Below are 25301 nucleotides of genomic sequence, written 5' to 3'. Positions count from 1 at the left end.
CATCTTGTGCTCGGCTAGAAGGTGATGTATTTTTTTTCTTCTGACCAATTTAATATTCCTAATGCTAGAAAAAAGCAAATTACTTCCGATATGAATGTACCTATACTTTTAGGAAAAGGTACCCTCGCCAATGGTTTTGGGACATAAAACTATTTAACTTATTTGACGTAACCTTTTTATTTTTAATAAGAATGTACATACAAGTGACATACGTATGTATTAAAATCATAGATTAAAATGAATTAATCAGTGTTGTTTTGATCAAAAATGTATCGAATAATAAGCCTTTATTTTATTGTACACTGGAAACCATCCAATTAAACAAACTAATATCATGCAAATTTAATTGATTAGTTTATATTAAATGACGACACAAAAACCCCTTTTTAGTTGTGAAGCAATTTCAATTATAATGATAATGACCCTCTGAATTTCACACATTTAGCTTCAGCTTGTTAAAGTGTGACTTCTTATTGACATACATGTAGGTATTTTACTGTCTAGTACATTAGTAACACAAGGTGATGCGAACAGTGTGCTGTAGGCGCTAGCAGAACCAACAACGCCGCGCCACTGTTTAAGCCCTAAGTAATTAAAATCGATTCCTGTTAATTGGTTCAATCGAGAGGCGATGCGTGATCTGAAAAGCCGGATGCAATAAAAATTGAATCTGCGCCAGGCGGTCCATGGCGAAAAATAAAGAGAAATCCAATCAAAATGCAGCTAAGGAGTGGCGGGAGAGGTCTGAGCCGCTCCTTGCCGTGCCTGAGGATGAAAGGTGAGTCGCAGAGCCTCATTAAACCACTATTTCACGATAAACGGCGCAAACTAAACATCTCCGTTACTTTATATCGACTGGCATAATTTGTGTTGCAGACCTCGAACATCTCTTAATGAACTAGGGAGGGCAAACCTTGTACCTATTTATGAATGTCTTGGTCTTCAATAGTAGATTGTTAACCAAGGGTTGAAAGACACTCGTTTCTGTCGAGGTAGTTTGGAGCTCGAACGCAGTGAGTGCGCCAATAGTCCGAGACGGAAATGGTGTTTTTCACCCGAGTTAAACACTACTTTTCTTATCGAATGCGAGGTAACCAAACAAGACAAGGCAATTTTACAAAATCAGTAATTAAAGTACTTAACAGACCTACGGCCATGATTTTTTTCCTTAGGACTTGCAATCGGAGACATTACATGTGTGAAGATAAAATAAACCCCTAGCGAAAAACATTTAGATTGCAATATTTACGAAAACACGCATATTTTTACAATCTGCAGTAATTTTAAAATGATTAAATTTGTTCGTTATAAATCAGCGGGGTTGCCTCTTACTTTTTATTTTTTTATTTTTTCGTTTTAAAACTCCCAATAGTCAATTGCATCCCAGTCATTCAACCAACATATAGTTTGTCAAAGGACTGTCTTATTTCAAACATAGACAGAGAGAATCATACTATCTTTATCTTACACTAGTACTAGCACCCGAAAGAAAAGGATGAGTATTTTTTTTGGACTTTTTTTGTTCTTATTTACTGCCAATTTGGTTTGACCAACTACGAGTATAATATAAGTATTTTAAAGAATTTAAATATTAAATAACAATTTAGTGAATAAAATAAGCAATTTTTATATTTTATTTTATGTTATTTTCATGAATATAGTGCTAAATAACTTTAAAACCCCATTTAATAGCGTACAAACGTTTAACTGTGGCTGTATTAGATTCTGCCTTTGCTCATTTACGCAAGTGTAAGGTTTAAAAATATATATTTGGTTTATTCCTTTTGGTTCCCGCCTTATGAAATCGAGTAAATACAACTCAACAAAAGAAAACAAGAATAATTATTTTAACAATTTACTTACATCATTTTTGATAAAAACAGATCAATGCGGGATAAGTAAAATTAGAACAAGCACCGATTGTTCCAGGCGGGGAAATAAAGACTATTTTTCCATTTTGCTTCCACCCAGTTGCTCGTGAGACGGGGACGCTGAGGAGTACACCACTTTTCTGCAATAGAGCAGAAACGTATCACTTTCTGCGCACTTTTTAGAACAACAGCGACCCATATTATAAATATTTTTAATTTCCGCGTTTAAATAGGTAAGCCATCCATTTGCAGTAAAACCATTAGATAGGTAATAGCGATAGGTATATGCGATCCGGCGGCATTTAAACAGTATTTATTTATTTATTCGTATGGCAAAAATACAATCGTTTATATGATATAGGTAACGGTAAAGGTAGTTTAAGAGTATCGAGGCAGTCTTATGTGGCGGTTGCCGTGATTTCAGCCGGTTGGGTGGAAGGTATTTTTCGAATGATTTGTAGAGCTGTGAGGTCGTTATAGAAAAGACAAATACATCAGCAACCAAAGGTCGTTTACCGCCACCCAGGGGACACGTGCAGGGTGTTGGTGGCAATTCCTGCGGACGCGAGCAACTTCATCGTAGGTACTTTGTTATTGATAATTAACTGTTGGCGATATTATCGCAGTTATCGACGGTATATTGGGTGTCATCCAAAAAGTGGTAATACCCCACCAGAAACAATAATGGTAGGCCAAGTTCTTTGTGACACAAAAAGTAGTGGTAATTATCTGAAAACATCAAACCAATTTGCTGTCTGTGGTGCAGGGTGGGGATGGGCATTAGTTTATGGTTGGTCAGGACGATGCTTGTGCGGATTATGTTTGTGTTTTGACGAAGCATGTGGCGGATTACCTTTTTGTAACAAAAATATATGCTGTCAGATTAATTCAGCACCTAATATCCATCCTTCCTCCTAGGGACTTGTGAATCACAAGTTATGATATAAAATATTCTGAAATTTCTTATATATGCATGTAGTTATTGTATTCTACACGCATTCATTCATTCGAAAGATTAACATTTTAATATAATCTAGTGTACATATATTGTCTTCGGTTACCGCGATAGTTACTCATGAAATAAAACTATGAAAACGGATTATATCGCGTATATTGAATTTATAATACATCCCGACGTTTCGAACTCTTTACAGCGTTCGTGGTCAACGGGTGACTGAGGAAAAATTACAAAGTGCAAAAATACCCACATACTAAAATAATGAACAATCATAGACTACAAACTTTAAGGCTGGTTGTACATGAAAAATCGGTTCATAAGGCTAGTTATACACTATAATTATTTTTCAAGTAAAGATATATATATATACGCGATAAAAAACTATGCCAGCTCCAACCCTACACCACGGACCCGAGAAGATTTAATTCCCTCCTAAATTGTAGGAGGGTATCCCAATATGGGAACGGCAACAAACTCGGCGGGACACATCTTTTCAAAACATCAGAATGTCCAGCATCATCCAACACTAAGGTCTCACAGTCTTATGTCTCGCTTGCTCCTTTATCAGATGGACTACAGGATCCCAAGCTGGTGGTAGAGAAAAGCCATCTTCCCTATTAAAGTTTGGATATTTCTTAATCTCAATGGCCTCGCGCAGCATTCTGGGTATGTAACGCTTCTCCTTGGCAAGAACCAGAGGCTTATCAAACTTGATTGAGTGATTGGCTTTATCCATGACATGCTCACAGACAGCAGACCTAGGTCGACGGTGCTTGACATCAGCTATGTGTTCCTTCACCCGAGTGGAAATGCTCCGTTTCGTCTGCCCGACATATGATAGGCCACACTCACAGTCCAGCCTGTACACTCCTGCAGTCTGTAGAGGGGTATTGCATTTTACAGGCCTCAGGAATTGTGACATCTTCTTCATTGGCTTGAAATATGTTTTTATAGAAGCACGCTTCAAGATGTGGCTGATCCTGTCCGTGACCCCCCTGACAAAAGTCAGAATGGCAGGCCTGCGCTCGACTGTGGGGATCTTAATGTGGGACCTCTGGTTGACCCGCGGTATCCTGAGCTCGTTTGCCTGGAGCGCGCGCCTGGCATGCTGGAGCTCCGCGGCCAGATGCTGGTCATCACATATCCTCTGAAACAAAGATTTGCCTACTGTAACAAGTTGACTGGGATGGTGATGCGATTGCATATGTCGGGCAGACGAAACGGAGCATTTCCACTCGGGTTAAGGAACACATAGCTGATGTCAAGCACCGTCGACCTAGGTCTGCTGTCTGTGAGCATGTCATGGATAAAGCCAATCACTCAATCAAGTTTGATAAGCCTCTGGTTCTTGCCAAGGAGAAGCGTTACATACCCAGAATGCTGCGCGAGGCCATTGAGATTAAGAAATATCCAAACTTTAATAGGGAAGATGGCTTTTCTCTACCACCAGCTTGGGATCCTGTAGTCCATCTGATAAAGGAGCAAGCGAGACATAGACTGTGAGACCTTAGTGTTGGATGATGCTGGACATTCTGATGTTTTGAAAAGATGTGTCCCGCCGAGTTTGTTGCCGGTCCCATATTGGGATACCCTCCCACAATTTAGGAGGGAATTAAATCTTCTCGGGTCCGTGGTGTAGGGTTGGAGCCGGCATAGTTTTTTATCGCGTATATATATATATCTTTACTTGAAAAATAATTATAGTGTATAACTAGCCTTATGAACCGATTTTTCATGTACAACCAGCCTTAAAGTTTGTAGTCTATGATTGTTCATTATTTTAGTATGTGGGTATTTTTGCACTTTGTAATTTTTCCTCAGTCACCCGTTGACCACGAACGCTGTAAAGAGTTCGAAACGTCGGGATGTATTATAAATTCAATATACGCGATATAATCCGTTTTCATAGTTTTATTTCAATATAATCTAGGTTAACATTTTATTTTACCATGATTTTGTCGTCACATATACCTAAGTACCTACTCGTACATACCTAGGTACTATACTGTGTATAACAGGATGCTGGTTACCAGTAGGTACGAGGATTTTTTTGTGTTGCGGTTCCGATATTGTCAGACAACGCACAACCTAAACAGTTAAAAACAAAGGCAGGACCCTGAAGTTGAAAAGATATCTGTTTAACATATTGTAGGGCTCCACTAGCAAGCGTGCAACTTAGCATTAAGTATACGAATTCACAGTACTTACTGTTCAAGTTAGTGACTATTTAAGGTGCAATGTAGATGCAATGCAACCTAACTCAAATGCACTGCGAATAAATAAACTTGAAATATTCCGAATAGGTATGGTTGGTACATTGTGCAATTTCCAAGTCTGGTTAAATATTGACCAGATGTTGCAGCGGTCACGGTCCACTATATAGGTAAAGAGCAATAGACAAATATGTATCGTAAAACAACCACCAGTACAAATATATTTTGGTAGTTATAAATATTTGCTCTACACCATTTTCAATTACCTACCTTTACACCCGATTCATAAACATAATCATCCGGCATTTACAAAAAATATGAGTAAGTACACGATACGTTTAGCGCTAGTTGGAGGGAAGGACAGCGCATTGGTTAGAAATAAATATACTTTTTTTTATCTGAGTATAGTTCTCAGTTGTAGTGTGTTCGAAGAAACGTGGAAAAAGGAAAAAATGTATTTTCAATGACATGGTGTTTTCAGAGAGCTCCCACCACACTCGCTGCCGCGGCTGAGCGTCGTGCCGCCCTGCAGCCGCAGCTCCAGCGTAGACCCACTACCCTCGAAGCAACAACGGGCTCTGCTCTCGCATGGCGAGTAAGTAAATTAGACAAAATCGACAACCTAACAAAAAAAATGTTTAGCACAAATCTTTAAACGGGGTAAAGCGGCATACCATTCCGTTTTGCCGCAACGAACATTTTTTTATAGTTATACCTACTAAGCATTCCTAACCTAACCCTGGAAAGGTAATGAACAGTGCTTTATATAAAAATTTGATTTTTCTCAACGGTTTTTAGTTTGAAAATATTGTAAAAACATGCTTACTAACTTCATGTATCGACATTTGACTTAAAATATCGTAATATTATTGGAAATATTGAGATTTTCACGCGGAGCAACCAAAATAAGAAGGATTTCGTTTTTCCCACTGACCGCCTAGGAGGATATAACAAATTAACAAACGGAGACGTCACGTCTGTAATTTTCTGTACACAAAAGTCTGCCGATTTTTGCAGGGGAGGGGAACGTCAAATGTATACGTATGTAAAAATAGCCATGCCAGATAAACATCAGTCCATACATTGTGTACTCCGTTTGGTTATATCCTAGCTTGCCGCGGTGAAACACGACTTAAAGCGGTACTAATGGCGCTTCCGTAGCTCAATATCGTGCGTAACTCACGCACAACAGCAGATTGTCCATCCTGCCCCGAGCTCCATCTTGCCCCGGTCTCCCCTAAATAAAGAGTAGGTAGGTATATTGCCTGAAATTGTTTAGGTCGGTTCTGCTCCACAAATTGACATTACTGTAAGTCTACAACTATAAACGCTTTAACGCAACTCTCAGGCTCCAGACCTGGACGTATCTTACAATCAAATATGGAACAACCAAGGGCCTGACACTCTTTGATAGAGAAAGACAGTCTTATTGAGATTCCTATAAGAGGAAAGAGAAAATAGTGCCATGCTTTGTCCTTATGCCTTGGCCTTATACCGACCGGGTGGCATCATAGGCAGGAGGCGATGGCGAAATACCGAAATTTATAAGGGTGAAAGAGAAAAAATCCTATGCTGCCCAAATTTTATATGAATATTCTCTCTTACCCCCGGTCGCTCGGTGGCACGTCTATAACTAGGTACTTGTATACTTATACTATGTCTATGAGAACAACAAACAAATCACACAGATAAAGATCAGATCGGTCACCATTCGGGTTACATAGTTAATTCCGCATAATTTTCAAATCTAATTTGTAAGTCAGCGTATTAAATGTATCACTATCAATGCGTATTTAATTGTTCGAGTAAGCTTCCCTGACTAATATTCATTAGCATTTGTGTCGGATAATTTCATTAATTGAAACAATATATCATTTTGTTTTAGCGAATCAATGACGGTGGTGTTGTCAGCATTTTATGCAAAACTATTAATAGTTTTAGGAGTGGCGCTGCCTATTACAAGTACTATACAGGATGAACTTTACACTAATTTCACCTCGGACGTAAGTATCGTGATAATTTGATCATTAAGCCATTAAAAAATGCTTAGATTAAATATCCATTGTGTCTTATTATAATCTATAGTCTGTCAAGCCATTTCCGTCAGTAGAAACAAGTGAGAGTCGGGCTCGCCCACCGAGGGTTCCGTACAAATTTAACTTCTTTTTTTTAGTTTTGAAATGTTTCCCTGTACTTGTACTGTGTATGACGATATAACTTACCAAATTTCACAGTTCTAGGACACTTTTTCTTTAGTGTATGTTATCTGTTTCAGTTTATAATTCATAGTTCTAGGTCAACGGGAAGTACCCTATAAATTTTGATTCCCTAGAGAGTGTCAAAACATAGGTTTTTTGCGGCATAAACGACCGTATCTTTTTACGTTAGCTTTGAAATTTGATTTTTTTACAGCTTTAAGGGACCATAGACCTGAGCATATAGGCTTAATTTCAACTCGATATCTCCACGCGTTCCCGAGATAAAGGGTCTCGAGTCTGTATGTCAAATCAAGACAGAGACTTGACTTGACAGAGAGATAGACAGACAGACGGACGGACGGACGGACAACAAAGTAATTTTAAAAGTGTTCTGTTTTTTCCGTTCCGTTTTTTCCTTTTGCGATACGGAACCCTTAAAAGCGGCAAATTAAAAAAAGTAGGCGCGTAGGGTTATCATCCCATAGAAAATTTGAATTTCGCGCCATTTCTTACTAACAAAGTTGTTTGACCGGCTATATTTAGGTACTTGGTATGAAAACTAAGGCCCTACCGCGAAAAACGAAAATTTAAATGTCTGTATCTGCCTCTCTGTCGCTTGAATAAACAAGAACAATAGAGAGGCAGATAACGAAATTTCGATTTTCGTTTTTCGCGGTAGGCCTTCAGGGCACATCTATCTGAAGTTAATCTAAAATGTACATGTCTTGTTCATGGGTTAACAACGGTAGGTACCTACATATAGCAACTTTGGTTTCAGATTTTTACTATTTATTTATACGTGGTGAGCATGTCGTTTTTGGCATACACATTCTGCCACCTAAAAATGGCAAAGAAGGAAAGCGATGGTAAGCATAAAGGATGACTCACGTTAGACCGGGCCGTGTTCGGGCCGGAGCTTCCGCTACTGGCAATGACATGACAGGTGATCACGTGATGCTTTCCATAGAAAACGAAGCGCCGGAAGCTCCGGCCCGGACACGGCCCGGACTAACGTGAGTCATCCTTAACATTGCAGTTTTGTAACTTACCTACTTATTCAGTGTTATCCATCCACCGTTCCAATATACCTATAGTCTATAGCTGTTGGTGGGCACTTTTGTTTTATTATTATTATATTTGAATGTAGGAACATACATATGGCGTTATTCATAAACTCGTTACTGGCCTGAATTAGCTATGAATTGCTTTAGTTATTATTCTGAGATGAATCGTTTGTCTTTATCTGTCATTTTGTTTTGACTTATGTATTTGTAAGAAAGGGATAAAACATAATTTCATTAAATCAGGCCCGTACACCACTCGAACTACTCGAAGTGTTTATTTCTAGTTTCTACCTGTATCGACTTCGTATTTTATTCGAATACTATACTAGGTAACTGACACGGCAAATGGAACAGCCTACTCACTGACATGTAAAATAATAGTTGTACATAAGTATTAGCATCATTGTTGCATAGAACTTGTTAATTAGGATGCCACTGTAAATACTGCCGAGAGACCTAATGTATGTTAATAGATTCATAGTTACCATTATTAGGCTTCAAATATAAGTTCAAATACTGGTAACCATAGTAACTACAGGTATAACCGGTTAACACCGCGTTAGTGGGATGGTGCAATGATGATGATGGCGCTTAGTGAACATAACAATTTTCTAAGCTCAGCACAGCTTTTTTTTCTAAGTTAACATTATAAAATATATAAATTCGGTTGTGGCGCTCGTTGGCCGCTGCCACGCCACGCTTCTTCGCTCGCTCGTTATCTGTTATTTACCCAGGTAGAATACGGTGGAAACTAGTTTTAATAACTAGTGAAATACCTACTCTAAACTAGTTTTAACTGAAAAATTCTAGTTAAACGAAGTTTTCACCAAGGCGTTTCGGAAATCTAGTTTTAGCTAGTGAAATCACGTTTTCACCAAAGCGAAACGGAAAACTAGTTAATTTTGAATAATGAATGAAAACTATTTTTCACCAAAACATTTTGCGAAAACTAGTTTTGACTGAATCATCCTAGTTAAAACTTGGCTTTCTATAGTACTAACGATCACGGAGCAAAGCCGCGGGCGGACAGACAGCAAGACAGACTGACATGGAGAAAAGAACCCTAAAAATTTAAAAAAAACGGCCGCCATATGGAATTTATAAATTTTCTTTTATTCTATCGCGTAGAAAATTACTTTTCCGCTCACTAGCTCGGAAAGCCGTCTTTTATCCTTTAAAACAATCGGGGAAAAACGCATTTTATCCACTAGTGGGGAAAGTAATTTGACCTTAATTCTGAACGCACAAGTTGAGTCGATGCAATTTCAAAACGCATCGTCAGAAATGTCAACATTGTCAACAAAAATTTTCTCACCGACTCCGACACGTAAAAATACACAACTTCCAGTTTTCTGTTACAATATCGTATTATCGTAAAAAAATGAGTGATTCCAGTGATGAAGATAATCTAACGCCTGTGGATGTTGCACTTTCCTCGCTATAGTGAGAGGAAAAGTTTTGTGTTACACACGGGTGCAATAGTTATTTGTTATACAAGGGTGCAAAGTTGTATTTTACCCGCGAGTGTGGAATTGAAACACGAGCAAGCGAAAGGATTCTATAGTTGAACCACGAGCGAAGCGAGTGGTTCTAAAATAGAATCCTGAGCGTAGCGAGTGCTTCAACACACGAGAAGTAAAATACATTTGCACCCGTGTGTAACACAAAACTTTTCACCTCACTATAGCGAGGAAAGTGCAACATGCACAGGCGTTAGATCATCTTTATCACTGGAATCACTCATTTTTTTACGATATTATAACAGAAAACTGGAAGTTGTGTATTTTTACGCGAGTCGGTGAGAAAAGTTTTTAGTAAAAACTTTGTTGACAATGGTGACATTTCTGACGTATGAAATGTCAAGGATGCGTTTTGAAATTGCATCGACTTAACTTGTGCGTTCAGAAATATATTTAACATCATTATAAAAAAACAAACGTTTCTTATGGAATTTTAAGGTTTATGACTTAAAATCATTAAATAAAGCTAAATTTGATATTTTTTATTAGATTCTCAAACCTTTAATGATAATTAATATCGAACGATCCATTATCATGAGCCTTTTACGTTTTGTTATCTGTCAAGCTACTTAAACACGCTCCATCCAAGGTCAAATTACTTTCCCCACTAGTGGATAAAACGCGTTTTTCCCCGCTTGTTTTGAAGGTTAAAAGACAACTTTCCGAGCTAGTGAGGGGAAAATGTATTTTACTTCTCGTGTGTTGCAATACTCGCTACGCTCAGGATTCTATTTTAGAATCCTTTCGCTTGCTCGAGTTTCAATTCCACACTCGCGGGTAAAATACAACTTTGCACCCTTGTATAACAAATAACTATAATTACTATGAATCAAGTTTCGACGAATCGTGAGTTCACAGTTTGGTTCACAGAGTATTTCGATTAGCTGAAGCTGAACGTTTATTCTCCGAAATCCTTATTTTTCTGCATAAGTATATATTTTTAAGCTCTGTATCACGTGGCTGTTAGTGTTACGCGCGTTGCGCGCTATTAGTGTCTAGGTATAATTTAGAATTACTGAGCACAGTAGTTGACACTTGACAGATAGCCGGTTTTGCTTAATTATCGGGTTTGAGTTATTCACCGTTCAGCCTTCGAGTCCTGAAATCAGTTTTGTGTTGGCGTCCCTTCCTCTAACTAACTCTGTGGTAACGATCAGTTTTTCATGAAGATCGGGGGGCCGATTTTTAGGGTTCCGTACCCAAAGGGTAAAAACGGAACCCAATTACAAAAACTTGAAATTTTCACAGATGATGTATTTCTGTTGCCGCTATAACAACAAATACTAAAAAGTACGGAACTCTCGGTGGGCGAGTCCGACTGGATTTGGGTTTTGAATTTCGAGCCCTCGATTTCGTAACTCGAAAATCTGTGGAAACGGCGAATTGATAATTTTGAAATACGACCAATAGATATTGGGAATCTAGTACCTATTGACCACTCGTTTCCAATTCTATTAGTAGAATTGAAATGCCTAGTAAATAGTGGAGATATATTGAAGGGAAAATCACGAAATCGAGCGCTCGAAATTCAAAAATCGGCCCCCAGGCGCTCTACTATCTAGGTAACGTAATTTTTACCCCTACTCTGTGGGTATATATAATAGTACTAGGTACAGAAGATTCACTCCCTAATCCCCTCCAGGCATCCGTTCCACAGCGGTGTGGTATCTGTGACGTAGATCCTCGTAGGTCGATACGACCGTTCGAGCCGTAATATTAAAGTAGTTGCAGTCAGATATATATGTCAAGGTCGAGGTGTAAGGCAGATACAAAAACTGTGTATATAAATAATCATTTTTCAACAGAGAACGCAGCCCGCTCCCGCTACGGGAGCTTCTACTTGCACATGGGCGTGGCGGGGTTCTCTGTCGGTTCCATCATCTACTCGTGCCTGCAGGTCGGTGGCTACTTCGACCTGGGCGGGGACTGCCGCCTGGTCATCGTCGCCGTCAAGCCGGCGCTCCGGATACTCTTCATGGTCGCTCAGACTGTCTTCATATTTTCGTACACCGATGTAAGCTCGCGTTGACTTACCTACTTACTTACGTTACCAATTTGACTTGACAAATAATTTTTAAGAAAAAAAAACCGACTTCAATGGGGGATGCCGCTGAAATTTCACTTATTGTTGATTGTACACTTAGATTCCAGACAATGAAATGAAAAAGACAGCATCTTTTGCCTAATTATGTAGAAAAGGAGGTAAAACCACCCACTTTTCTAGTAGCATTTCGTTTTTGTAAGGGTCGCAGTTCTAACCTAACCTAACCTACTTTTCTGATAGCATTTCGTTTCTGTAAGGGTCACAGCTCTAACCTAACCTAACCTACTTTTCTGATAGCAGTTCTGTTCTCTGAGAATCGCAGTTCAAAACCTACCCACCTAAGCCACTTTTCTAGTAGCATTTCCGAGTCCATTTTTGGGTCAGAGTTCGATCCGGCTCCGGGTCCGTGTTGGGGTCCATGTCCAGACCCGGGTCCGGGTCCGAGTCCAGGTCCAAGTTTGGGTCTGGGTCCATAAGGTAGAGAACAAATCGCCAAACGTGAACTATGTGTCATTGAAGAGTTCCATTTTGATCATCATCAGCAGTTCCACTTCATCAAATGTCACTTTTTTAAATGTAAATGCTGGATTTGTTAATGAAAATACAAAAATCACTATATGTATGCCTTTCACATTTGAGGAGTTCCCTCGGTTCCTCGTGGGTCTTATCATCAGAACTCGAGCTTGACAAAAATATGTCGTAAAAACTTAAGTTGCTTAACAAACATAAAGAAGAGGACAAATCGCCAAACATAAACTATGCGTCATTAAAGAGTTCCATTCTGATCATCATCGACAGTTCCACTTCATCAAATGTCACTTTTTAAAATGGAAATGCTGGATTTGTTGATAAAAATACTTACAAAAATCACTATATGTATGCCTTTCACATTTGAGGAGTTCCCTCGATTCCTCATGGATCCCATCATCAGAACTCGAGCTTGACAAAAATGTTTCTTGAAAACCTAACTTGCTTAACAAACATAACGAAGAGGACAAATCACCAAACGTGAACTATGCGTCATTGAAGAGTTCCGTTCTGATCATCATCAGCAGTTCCACTTCATCAAATGTCACTTTTTTAAATGTAAGTGCTTGATTTGTTCATGAAAATACTAAAATCACTATATGTATGCCTTTAACATTTGAGGAGTTTCCTAATTTACGATCAAAAAAAGAATTTTCAAAATCAGTCCAGAAATGACGAAGTCTATATGGTACCTACAGTCAGGTGTAAAAATATGGGTGCACACATCATACACATACACAATGATATGTAGGTATGTTTGTAAGTCCATTGCTCATTGCTTTGGCACGCCCTACAACCTACAACCCAAACGGCTGGACGGTTTTTAACATATGTGTCGTTGAATTCGTCAGAATTGTGGTAGTGACATAGCCTATATAAATTTTTAAAAATGGCGCCCGCCAATAAAAAACGGGGGGGGTCTATACCCTAGCAATATGGGTATCAAATGAAAGCTAGTGAAAGAACCATCCAAAAAATTATGTAATAAGTATCATATCCACAATTAAAAATGAAAAGTCTGATTCATTATTTTTAAACAGTCGGGATTTTGTTTTTATAATAATAATTGACTTGTTGCTAACACAATGATTTATACTTTCACGATTTTTAGACTCATTATTATTCACAACGACGGGACTTAATCGCGTATAATTAAGTTTTAAATTTGACGGCGTTGTCCCCGTGGTCTCGGAGAAGACTGGCTAAAGCGACCACGGACAACGCCGTCCTCGAAACGTCGGAGGTAAATTTAAAACTTATTTGTACGCGATTAAGTCCCGTTGTTGTTAAAACGTAAATAAGGTATAACTCACAGCTGCTAGGTAAGCACCTCAGGGGTGGCAGGGGTGCACATGTCCACTAGACAAATTAATAAAAAAGAGTTAAAATAGGTACATTTTTTTACGAACCTAGTGTCCCAGTCCCACTGCTGGGCAAAAGCCTCCCTCCTCCCTTTCCACATATTCCGATCTTGAGCCGTCTCCCACCAGCAGTATCTCGCCAACGCCGTCGAGGTTTGCTGCGACCCCGGGTTTGATTTGGGGGATCCAGTTGCCTGTTATTTTTCTACATATTTACTACATTCATACATTTTCTTTATTTATTAACGTCGATCAACTCCAAAACCTGTTTACCCTATTTGTTATGTACAATTCTTACAAATAATGCTCTAATAGGGCAACCACGTTTTAGGCATACTGTGTGCGCTAACGCTAAATACCTACAAATGTCAAACAGAATGTTACTGAAAAGTGCTCGCAGTTTCGACATTATTACAATTTTACTTACTTACTAGCTTTTGCCCGCGACTACGTCTGCGTGGAATTAGTAATTTGGGTACCTTAATTCTTCAACAAATCTGCTTTTTAATCCATCCTTTTTTCACCCCCAAATTGTTCCACACTATACATTTCCACCCCATTTTTTACACCCTTAAGAGATTTTTTCGGGGATAAAAGTTATTCTATATCCTTTCCCACAGCTCAAACTATCCCCATACCAAGTTTCACCTAAATCGGTTCAGCGGTTATTGATTCCCCATACAAATTTCCACCCCCCTTTTCACCCCCTTGAGGAGTGAGTTCTGGGATAAAAAGTATCCTATGTCCTTCCCCGGGAGTTAAACTATCTGTATACCAAATTTCAACTAAATCGGTTTAGCGGTTTAAGCGTGAAGAGGTAACACACAGACAGACAGACAGACAGACTTTCGCATTTATAATATCAGTATGGACTAGCTTTTGCCCGCGACTTCGTCTGCGTGGAATTAGTAATTTGGGTACCTTAATTCTTAAACAGATCTCCTTTTTAAACCATCCTTTTTTCACCCCCAAATTGTTCCACACTATACATTTCCACCCCGTTTTTTATACCCTTAAGGGATGATTTCGGGGATAAAAGTTATTCTATATCCTTTCCCACAGCTCAAACTATCCCCATACCAAGTTTCATCTAAATCGGTTCAGCGGTTATTGATTCCCCATACAAATTTCCACCCCCCTTTCACCCCCTTGAGGGGTGAGTTCTGGGATAAAAAGTATCCTATGTCCTTCCCCGGGACTCAACCTATCTGTATACCAAATTTCAACTAAATCGGTTCAGCGGTTTAAGCGTGAAGAGGTAACACACAGACAGACAGACAGACTGACAGACAGACTTTCGCATTAATAATATTAGTATGGATAGTATGAATAGTATGGATTGCGTATCTTTTATTTTCTAATGGGGAATGGGGGACGTCGCTGGATCATACAGTATTTCAAGCATTTATGTTCACGTCTCTCCTGTGGACATACCCAAAGTTAAGGTTTATTAAGTTTAATCCTTATCCACATAAAAGGACAGGTAATCCTTTTCTATTAACCTGTGTGATAATAGTACATTTCGATGCTAGTGCGGAAAGTATGTCATTACTTCACGAGCACCGAGATATCTTGCCACGAGCCGTAGGCGAGTGGCAAGACTCGGGACGAGTGAAGAATGACATTTCCGCACGTGTATCGAACGACGTTTTTTAATACAGTTGCGAAAAAATAAGAAAAGCAACAAGTAAGGAATGGAATTCGAAACTTTTATGTTATTAATTCTGTGACATTATTGACATTATGAAGAGGTTTTTTTCTAGCTTTTATTCGACTAGAATAGATTTTTATTGAACCCACTTCAATGAAAGTTTTTTTTTTCAAATGCATGTTCTATAAGACAGAAACAATTGTAAACATTAAAACATTGTAGTAGTAGTAGTAGTAAATCACTTTATTGTACAAAACAAAAATTGTTAACATGAAATTCATTTAAATTTAGGTACAAAGGCGAGCTTATCCCTATAAGGGATTTCTTCCAGCTAACCTTAGAGTAAGTGAGTGGAAAATTCGAATTAGATAGATAGACAAACTTACAGAACGTACAATAATATTTAAAAAGGAAAACTACAATATCGTCTACGAATAACTAAAATACATCAATAGCATTATGCAATAAAATAAATATGTACTAGCATACATAAATATATAGTACTAAATAAATATTAAATAAATATATATATACATATATATATATATATATAACATATAAATACTACATACATTGTACTATTATTACCTAAATATAATTATTTACGATTATTTATGTATCGTATATTTATAAAAACAATATCGAATGTTGCCTTTGGAAACTTAAAACATTCTTGCAGTAAGAAAATACGCCTCTCCTTTGACAGGCGTTCCGTTCCATTCAGACAACTTATTCAGAACGGTTTTTCAACATTAAAAAATAAACGTGTTAAAATACTTATAATGATGAAGAGGTAAGTAATAAAATATGAAATATGCATATTTTTCGTATTCTTACATTAACAGTAGGTTTTTATGTTGATTACGACGTTTAAAGGAAACTAATATTAACACTCATCAATAAGTAGTCATGAATTGGAACAAGTAAACATTTAAAAAAATTGGAAAAGTAAAAAGCACTAGTTCGCTAAAACCAACTTTCCGCACGCTAAACAGCCACGAAATGTAGCACTTTTTTAGCAACTGTGTTAAAAAATAATTATTTACCTAAATACTTACATGCACACGGTCAATAGCGTTAGGCGGCGGCGGCGTAACCTATCAATAATATATATGTATATATGGATTTGTCGAAATTCACCATTTTACCTACTTAGTCTGAGCTTCTCCATAATTGAATACTTTATATTACAAGTAAGTTAATTATCTACTTATGTGACTACATATACCTTACATATTTTACGATTTTAAATACTTACGCCTTAGTATCCATACATGTAGGTATTGTAGCGGAGACAATACTAAAATTACTTCGCTACTTTCTAAAGCCCAACAATAAGTGCCGTTTAACTTTTTATTGCAGATATTGGACCCGATGCGAGGCGTAGTGTTGGACAGGTTCGGCTTAATGCACTTAATCGCTACGAACGTGTGTGAATGGCTGAACGTCGTCATCCAGGAGACGAGGGACGACATAATTGCTGTCGCATACGACCGGCCGCCGCTCCTCCGATACGCCAATATAAGCGGACCCTCGAAACTGGTCATAGTCGACCGACGAGACAACGTTACCTTCATAAAGCAACATTACAAAAATAATGGAACTTCATTAGAATTGTACGACAACATTACGATCAAAAATGAGACGTGGCAGTGTAACGTCTCCGATATGATTACACCATTAATTAGAAACGTGAACCCCTATTTGAGGCCATGCGGTGTAGAATACAGCCTGCTCTGCTCTATAATCATTGTTGTCATTTGGAATGACATCTGCACAGTGCCGGGATCGGTATGTACCATAATTGCTAGGTATATTCAATGCCGAGTAGGTACTTAGTATTTTTACCCAACCATATGGTCTATAAGGTAGGTAGGAGGTAAATGGGAGCTTTACGCTTTTATAAAGAGCCCCTCATCGATTTTAGTCGCAAAAATGTAAAATTGTTAGATTTAGTCGCAGAAATTGTAAACCTTTTGATATGGACGGTAACGGTAAATCGTCGACCATATCAACCAGGATAGTACCGTAAAATGGGGTGTTCTTCGCGGGGAGAGTTGGGTTATGATTGGGGAGAGAAGGATTGAAAGAGGGGTGAGATGGGTTTTTAAGGCTACTGCTACAAAAATAATGTATTCCAATTTAAAGTGGAGCTATAGTAATACTCATAATAAAAAAAATCGATCCAACAATCTTCCAAAATCACCTTTGTATGAAAATAAATTAAAAAAAAAAAAAAAAAAAAAAAAAAAAAACCATCTCACCCCAATTACGAGGGACTACGGTGTGAGGTGGGTTTTCCTGTTTATCGTCAAAGCTATGGAATGGAACTACCCAAAATAAAATAAAAACTAAAATACAAACGTCCGAAACACTTATTATATATACCTTTCAGTTTGCATATGTAAAAATAAAATGTTATCGAGGTTTGAATGTCAGTTTTGCTCCTACTCATCCCATTTTACGATATAAAGACGACTGCATACAATATTTAACATGTCGTGCTTTGTCGTGACGTAGACGACCATACATAATATAGGCACGTATATAATATAAGCGGTTTTTTTTTTTCAGAAATCAATGCCAACGCGGTCAGTAAACCATTCCCCAAGTAGGGATCCTAAACAAACGCTCTTGCGCATGAAGTCTAGCAACCACTTCTCGGTGGACTGCGGTAGCACGCACAGGGGGCTGTTCATGGGCGTGGCCGTGCTGGCCGGGACCATCGTCAGCCTCATGCTGTTCAACGGCCTCTTCCAGAATAAGAAACACGTGGAAGTCGCTTTACTACAGGTACGTACTAGGTTTTTACTCGTGTGGTAATGATCCATTTAATACGAACAATTAATACATATATTATGGGACCGTCGTTCACAAATCGTTCTAGTCTAGTCCCACAGTACCTATACACAATAAAGGACGACTGACGCTAGACCGGGACGGGCCCTGGCCAAGGCGTCCGACATGTAATTTTCTATGACGGCTGATCGGTGATCACGTGGTGCTTTCTATAGAAAACGAAGCGCCGGTCCGCGGCCCGGCCCCGGCCCGGTCTATCGTGAGTCATCCTTAAGGCTTGTGTTTGTGTTGTGGGTGGGTATACATATATAACTACTAGACGGCGATACTTAGATATAACTTAGGTATATGGTATATCTGTGAAAACGATAAACACACAAATAAACTCCCTTAAATATCACCAGAATTCGAACCGTCCTGCTACGGGTCAGGCTTTATCTAAGTATGAGTAAGTGAGGTTTTGTACGTGATAATAAAATTTATTTTAATTTTTTGTTGTAACTAATAACATAATTTGTAGATCAACGTGTGGGAGACGATCTTGTTTCTCCTGATGGGTGCGGGGTCGGCGGCGTGCATTCGGCGCATGCGCACGCTGCCGCTGCGCCGCGTCGCCGCCGCCATGCCGCTCGAGCACGCGCTGCTGCTCGTCACGCAGTGCGGCGTGTACCTTTACTACCTGTTCCAGATCATCGGGGCCGGCTTCCTTATACAGCGGTACCCGGAAGGCCGGAGGGCTACAAGGTACAATTTATTCCAAATAAAAGGGACGCTGAGGTTAGGTAGAGCTAGTGCAAGAAAGCTGCAATTTGGCTGATAAATCAATCATGCCGAGTGGTAAAATAAAAAGTAGAAATATTTTTTAGGGTAAGTACCTGCCCTACATGTAAAGTGGAGATGACATTTTTTTCGCTTCAACACAGTGTGGGATGTCGTTGGATAGGTCTTTTAAAACGAATAGGGGTCTCCAACAACTATTAATTGAGCAAATATTTTTTTAAACCAAAAATATTGAATCATGGATCCAAAAAATATTTCAAACAAAACCGTGAATATTAAAAAAAGATGAATATTAGAAAATAATTAAAAAAAGAGAGGGAACACATTTTTGAACTTTCGGAGCTGTTTCCGAAAACATGCACTTTATTAAAAACTGTTTTTTATAGACCTCTATCTCTTTGGGCTTTTCAGACCCTAGATATCCGATGCCGTCCACGCTTTAGGGTTCAATAAAAAAAACATCCTCACTTCTCGCGTAAGTAATATTTCTACGGGAGGTAGGTATATTATTCCCTAAAAATAACATAAAATCTAGTAAGGTCAGGTGGGGTAAGAGAAACACCGGGGCAAGGGACACACTTGTATGGAATCTTCATACTGTTTCTCTTACGGCTCTTACCCCAAGCAAAATAAATTATGTTTTACGTACCCAACTAGACCTCAATTAATTTTAAAAGTGGAAAAAATTACTGCCTTGGATGAGACTTGAACTCACAGCCTCTTCAAGTCTCCCTTTAAATTTATTCTAAGCTTAATAGCAATCGTTCGCAGACGTTTCTGCACTTTTAGCTTGTTAAAGAAAACTAGTTATTATTTTAACACTGGCGAGATTGATGTATCTCCCTAAATTTCAGGCTTCAGCATTCAAGTACGAAGGCTGGATTTTTCGCCTAGGCCCACAAGACCCGGCCCAGAGGCCCAGGCAACCTAGCAATGGTTTTGAGATGGAGAATGCCCTCCTAAATTCTAAGTTGCAGAGGTAGGTCTCTAAATCCGGTCCCGGACAGACGGACATGGCGAAACTATAAGTCCTCGATGACTACAGAAACCTATAAATCGGTAGTATATTGGATTAACTTAACCATCAATTAATAAACGATTAGACGACGAGATATAAAAAATAGTACACCTATATTTACAGTTCCATATTCGTGCGACTGGAATATCAATAGTCAAGCCTCATATGTATGTGCGAAAAAAGTTATAATCTGTTTTGTGGTACGAGCGTTCTTCGTCCTTCATGAAAATAGACACACGACACGCCACTACATTTACATCGCACAAATCAATTAATTTGCATATTGCGATGCTCGGATTCAATTTCAGCCTGAAGCAGCTCGACGTGTAAAATCTGTTTACTCACCACACTGCATAAACTATGTATTGTACATACCTTAAAATATAAATACAGTAAACCTGCTTAAATTGGAAACCTCAATAATTGCAACCAAAGGTCCGGTCCCGGTCGCTTGAGGCCTATTTGAAATTATGGAACATCTTTAAATGCAATTTAAATTTTAGTGCTTTTTCTTAATGTTACCTCTGTAATTGAACACATCGCAGCTAAGACCTCTAAAATTGAAACTGCTAATAAGTTCCTTTATTTTAGCACTTCTTATTACCTCTGTAATTGGAATGGGAACACCCAAATATTCCGAAATATGTTTTTCCGAATTTTATAAGCACGATTTTCATAATCCCGATTTTTTATAAATCCGAAATATACAAATTACGATTTTTCACAAAAAACACGATGGAAGAAAATCACGAATGTGCTTTTTCCGAAAATTTAAAATCCGATTGTCATTTGACCGACTTAAAGTTCCGATTTCCGAATTCTTAAATTCCGTAAAACCATTGTCCGATCGGAAATAAAATAATTCGGAATTCAGAAATTCGGTCTTTTGTAAGGTCGGAAAAATGAAATTCGTGATATTCAAATGAAGACACGTTTCGTTTTAGTAATTCGGTATCCAGAAGTTCGGTCTTTTGTAAGGTCGGAAAAATGAAATTCGTGATATTCAAATGAAGACTCACGTTTTAGTAATTATTACGGGTGCCTGTCGTGCCGCATTACGTTAAATTCGGAATTCTAAAATTCGGCATAAAATATTTTTGGCATAAAAATTCGGCATAAATAACTTGGGCAGAACTGCGACCCTCAAGATAACGAACTGTTGCCAGAAAAGTGGGTAACGTTAGGTTGGAACTGCGACCTCCAAGTAAACGTACTGTTGCCAGAAGTGGGTTAGATTAGGTTAGAAGTGCGACCCCCAAGAAAACGAACTGATGCCAGAAAAGTGGGTTAGGTTAGATTAGAACTACGACCCTCAATATAGCGAATTTGTTGCTAGAAAAGTACGGTAGATTAAAACTGATTAGATTAGAAAAGTGGGTTAGGTTAGGTTAGAACGGCGACCTCCACTGAAAAGAATTGTTTTTAGGGAAGTAGGTTTAGGTTAGGTTAAAACTGCAACCCCCCACAGAAGGGACCTGCTTACAGAAAATGGGTGTGACAAAATGATATAAATTTGAAGGCTACCTTATTACTAATGTTTAAAGCGCTAATTGTTTAATGACGTAGGTACCTTCATGTATTTAACAATAAATTCGGAATATCGTTATTCGGAAATTTAATAATTGGGATATTTAAAATAGGAATAACGTCAATTCGGAATAAAAAAAATCGGAATAATGGCAATTCGGAATTCGTGATTTCAAAAATCGTAAATGTTAAATTCGGCGTTTTTCACTGTCGGAATTGTTATAATCGGAATTATGTGGTTCGGAATTTAAAATTTCGGAATACTGGCAATTCGGAATTCGTGTTTTCTAAAATCGTAATTGTTAAATTAGGTGTTTGTCACCATCGGAATTGTTATAATCGGAATTATGTGGTTCGGAATTTACAAAATTCGGTTTTTCGGCTTTTCGGAAATATAAATCTTCGTGATATTCATCATTCGTAATTACGACAGTAGGAATTTTGATAGGTCGAGCATTTAAAAATCGGAATAATAAAATTCGGTATTCTGAAATTCGGCATAACGTTTTTCGGAATTATGTAGTGTACCCATGAGATACAGCCTGGTGTCAGACGGACAGACAGACGGATAGTGGAGTCTTAGTAATAGGGTCCCGTTTTTACCCTTTGGGTACGGAACCCTAAAAAAAGTACTGAGGTTGACTTGTAGCATGACAAATACGAACGTTTCCGAGAAAATATGATGGAAACAATTATGCCCAACATCTGTAATACCATGGTTGGAATTTCATAAATAATGATAATAACGATGAATGACAGTAAATAAACATACACATGTAAGAAAATACAAATAGACATAAGTATAGGTAGATTAACAACAAGCCGAAATATTGCTTCATATGCTAATATACTAAGGAAATAGTTTAGTCCCCTCTCCCCGTTACGTAAAAAATACGTAACAAAAGTTCTAATCGTTCCAATCTTACTATATTTTTTTGGGGAACTCATTAAAACCAAGTTTAAGGAATAATTCTCCCTTCAGGATCTTGTCGCCTCTATGCGCGGTGATCCAGAGCTCATGCCAGACGCTGCTGGTGCTGGACGCGTGGTCGCGGCGCTGCGCGGACGGTGGCCCGCGCGCCGGCCGGCAGCTCGTCACCTTCCTGCTCGTTGGCAACTTTGCGCTCTGGCTGCTCAACAGGGTGAAGAACGCCAGAGCAGAGTTCCATCCACTGCAAGTAGGTTCCATTTAATACTGTCAACATACGCGTTGACCCAGAGCTTGACTCAGACGATGTTGGTGCTGGATGACCGGTTGCAGCTTAATCGTGGCGTCAAACGGATCAAGGAGTTCAAGGACGCCCGAGCCCAGTTCCACCTACCACCTACTTACTCGTACTGCAGTTTGCATCTAAGTATTCAATACTGCGCTGCGATGATCCAGAGCTATAGAGTATAGGTACTGATTACGGTGGTGCGCTACTGGTTTTGGACGCGTGGTGGCGACTGATGCAGGACGCTTGATCGCGTGTAGTTACAGTATTCAACGTCTGTTTTCACTTGCAATTTACCAGACAGTACGACGAACGACGTACGACGACAACGAAGGTATTATAGAATGTTGAGAATTTTATCTAAGTATATATTTTCCAAATTCAAGATATGAATAATAAGGCATAATTATTTAGAGTTGCAATTTAAGATTACAATGTGAATAATGCGATTAATGTGAAAACACAAGTTTTCGAGCGAAACTCACTGAGATTAAAATAAAATTGGTAACCAGTAACCACTAACAAATCAGGTCTTACAAATATGTATATAAAAAATGTGCCTCCTGGAAAATAATAAATAATGACCGAGTGTAGTATGAATGAATTATTAAAGTATAGGTACATTGTATAGACGACATGACTTTTTTGCAGATGGAGTTTTACGGAGTGTGGGCCTGGACCTTGATCACCCACGTGTCGGTGCCGCTGCTCGTGTGCTACAGGTTCCAAGCCACTGTCTGCTTTTACGAAATATGGAAAAACTCTTATAAGAGGCAAAAAGAACTGCACGACACCGATTTTGATCAAGATCAAGAATTAAAAACATATCACATAGCCTAAAATAAACCATTACACGAATTGATAGCTTTATTTTTCAATAGTTACTTAATCCGTATAATTCGTATTTGGTTTTCAAAGACGAGTTAAGGATGACTCACGTTAAACCGGGCCGGGCCTGGGCCGAGGCGTCCGACATGTCATTTTCTATGATGGCTGATCAGTGATCACTGATCACGTGCTGCTTTCCATAGAAAACAAAGCGCCGGAAGCCCCTGTCCGGTCTAGCGTGAGTCATCCGGACTCGTGTCACTTAGTTACTTCAGCTAGCGCTATGATTTTGATGTTAATTTTTAGGGAATATTCTGTACTATCAATGAAGTTTATGCTCTAGTTCTTAAGCCACCTCTTTTACACATATGCGATTGATATTTGACCAGACAATTATTAATTGACCTAGTGCACTGCACCCGTGTTTGGCGCCACAAAACTTTAAAGGGGTGCAATTTGAAAATGGTTGAGAAGAAACATAAATAGACGTGGGAGGTGACTTATCGATAGAATTCATAGTAGATACTACACGTGGTTAACGGTTCCATCAAAGCTGTTCAAACCATATTCTATTTACAACCCACCTAACCCACTTTGTCAGTTCAAAATGGCGAGAAAAACAAATGTTCTACGAAATTCCTAATAGGAATTTCCTATTTTATAGAAGTTTGACGTTTAAAATAACACTTGCATAGTCTGGGCTATAAAAATCGCTGCCAACAGTGCCAACTTAGCTTGGTCTAACTCATAAGTGTCATTATGAAATATGTTAAATTATAAAAAACTGAATTGACCAACAACAAGCATTTAGGAACAGAAAGTTGAATTCCTAAAATGTTGAATTCCCAGAAAGTTGAATTCCCAGAAAGCTGAATATCAAAATGTTGAATTTGCATACGGTTGAATTATTTAAATGTTGAGATTAAAAAAGTTGAACTTGCAGGATGTTGATTATTAAAATGTTGAGTTCTGTCAATGTTGAATCTCAGAATGTTGAATTATAAAAATTTTGAATACTGAACTTAACTAGACCTATTTTTGAGCGGTTTGCCCTTCGGGCATTTGAAGCTACCTAACGAACCTAACCTACCTACCTATTGATTTAGTGTGATATCCGTGAAAACATTATACTGGGGAATAAAGCGTAGGTTAGGTTAGGCTTGTTAGGTAGCTTCAGATGCCCGAAGGGCAAACCGCCCAAAAATAGGAGGCCCGCGAAGCGGAGCTCCGTCTAGCTAAGTTGAGAATTCAACATTTTGAGAATTCAACATTATAAGAATTCAACATTTTGCGAAACTAAAATTATTCAACTTTTTGGGAATTCAACTTTTTGATATTTCAATATTTTAGGAATTCAACTTTCTGTTCCTAAAGGCTAGCGTCTCAGGGTAGAGGTAGACGGGTTGGGTAGGGCTTTAAAAAAAGTATACAACACTTTGCACAGTCTGTGCTATCAAAATCGCTGCAGAGTTATCTTGGTCTAACTTGGGTCTAACTCTAGAAACTCGAATGAACCTTGAACCCAGACGGGATGATCAAATCGACCATCGACCGAATTCATCAGAAATGAAATTGGCGTCAATCTCTAATTGAATCACCAATTTTAGATTTATGGTAATATTTAAATTAAACCCTCTAAATAAAATAAAAGGCCCCCAAACGAAAATACTAGTGGCGGACGCAAACGCCAATTTGGCTCGCCGATTTCTTCCGCCGATTATGACCGA

The 25301-nt window shown here is 38.5% G+C and overlaps 1 protein-coding gene across 1 annotated transcript; it reads left to right on the top strand.

The window, feature by feature from the left end:
* Positions 1-515: 515 nt before the first annotated feature.
* Positions 516-23608, top strand: LOC134741467 (proton channel OtopLc-like). The gene is made up of 10 exons (XM_063674250.1): positions 516-778; positions 5524-5637; positions 6928-7045; positions 8019-8106; positions 11630-11838; positions 16771-17199; positions 17983-18201; positions 18728-18951; positions 22515-22710; positions 23398-23608. The coding sequence occupies exons 1-10, from the start codon at positions 687-689 to the stop codon at positions 23584-23586; spliced, it is 1878 nt and encodes a 625-aa protein (XP_063530320.1). The 5' UTR covers positions 516-686; the 3' UTR covers positions 23587-23608.
* Positions 23609-25301: the final 1693 nt, after the last annotated feature.

This window comes from Cydia strobilella, chromosome 5, assembly GCF_947568885.1.
Source record: "Cydia strobilella chromosome 5, ilCydStro3.1, whole genome shotgun sequence".
Classification (NCBI taxonomy): domain Eukaryota; kingdom Metazoa; phylum Arthropoda; class Insecta; order Lepidoptera; family Tortricidae; genus Cydia; species Cydia strobilella.
Note: the sequence above shows the minus strand (reverse complement) of the source record. Positions and strands in the feature narration are given on the sequence as shown.

Excerpts from the sequence above, each read along its gene's own strand:
- LOC134741467 (XM_063674250.1), top strand. The coding sequence starts at position 687 with ATGGCGAAAAATAAAGAGAAATCCAATCAAAATGCAGCTAAGGAGTGG. Across the intron at positions 11,839-16,770 it reads TCATATTTTCGTACACCGAT|ATATTGGACCCGATGCGAGG; the intron begins GTAAGCTCGCGT and ends TTTTTATTGCAG. Across the intron at positions 18,202-18,727 it reads TGGAAGTCGCTTTACTACAG|ATCAACGTGTGGGAGACGAT; the intron begins GTACGTACTAGG and ends CATAATTTGTAG.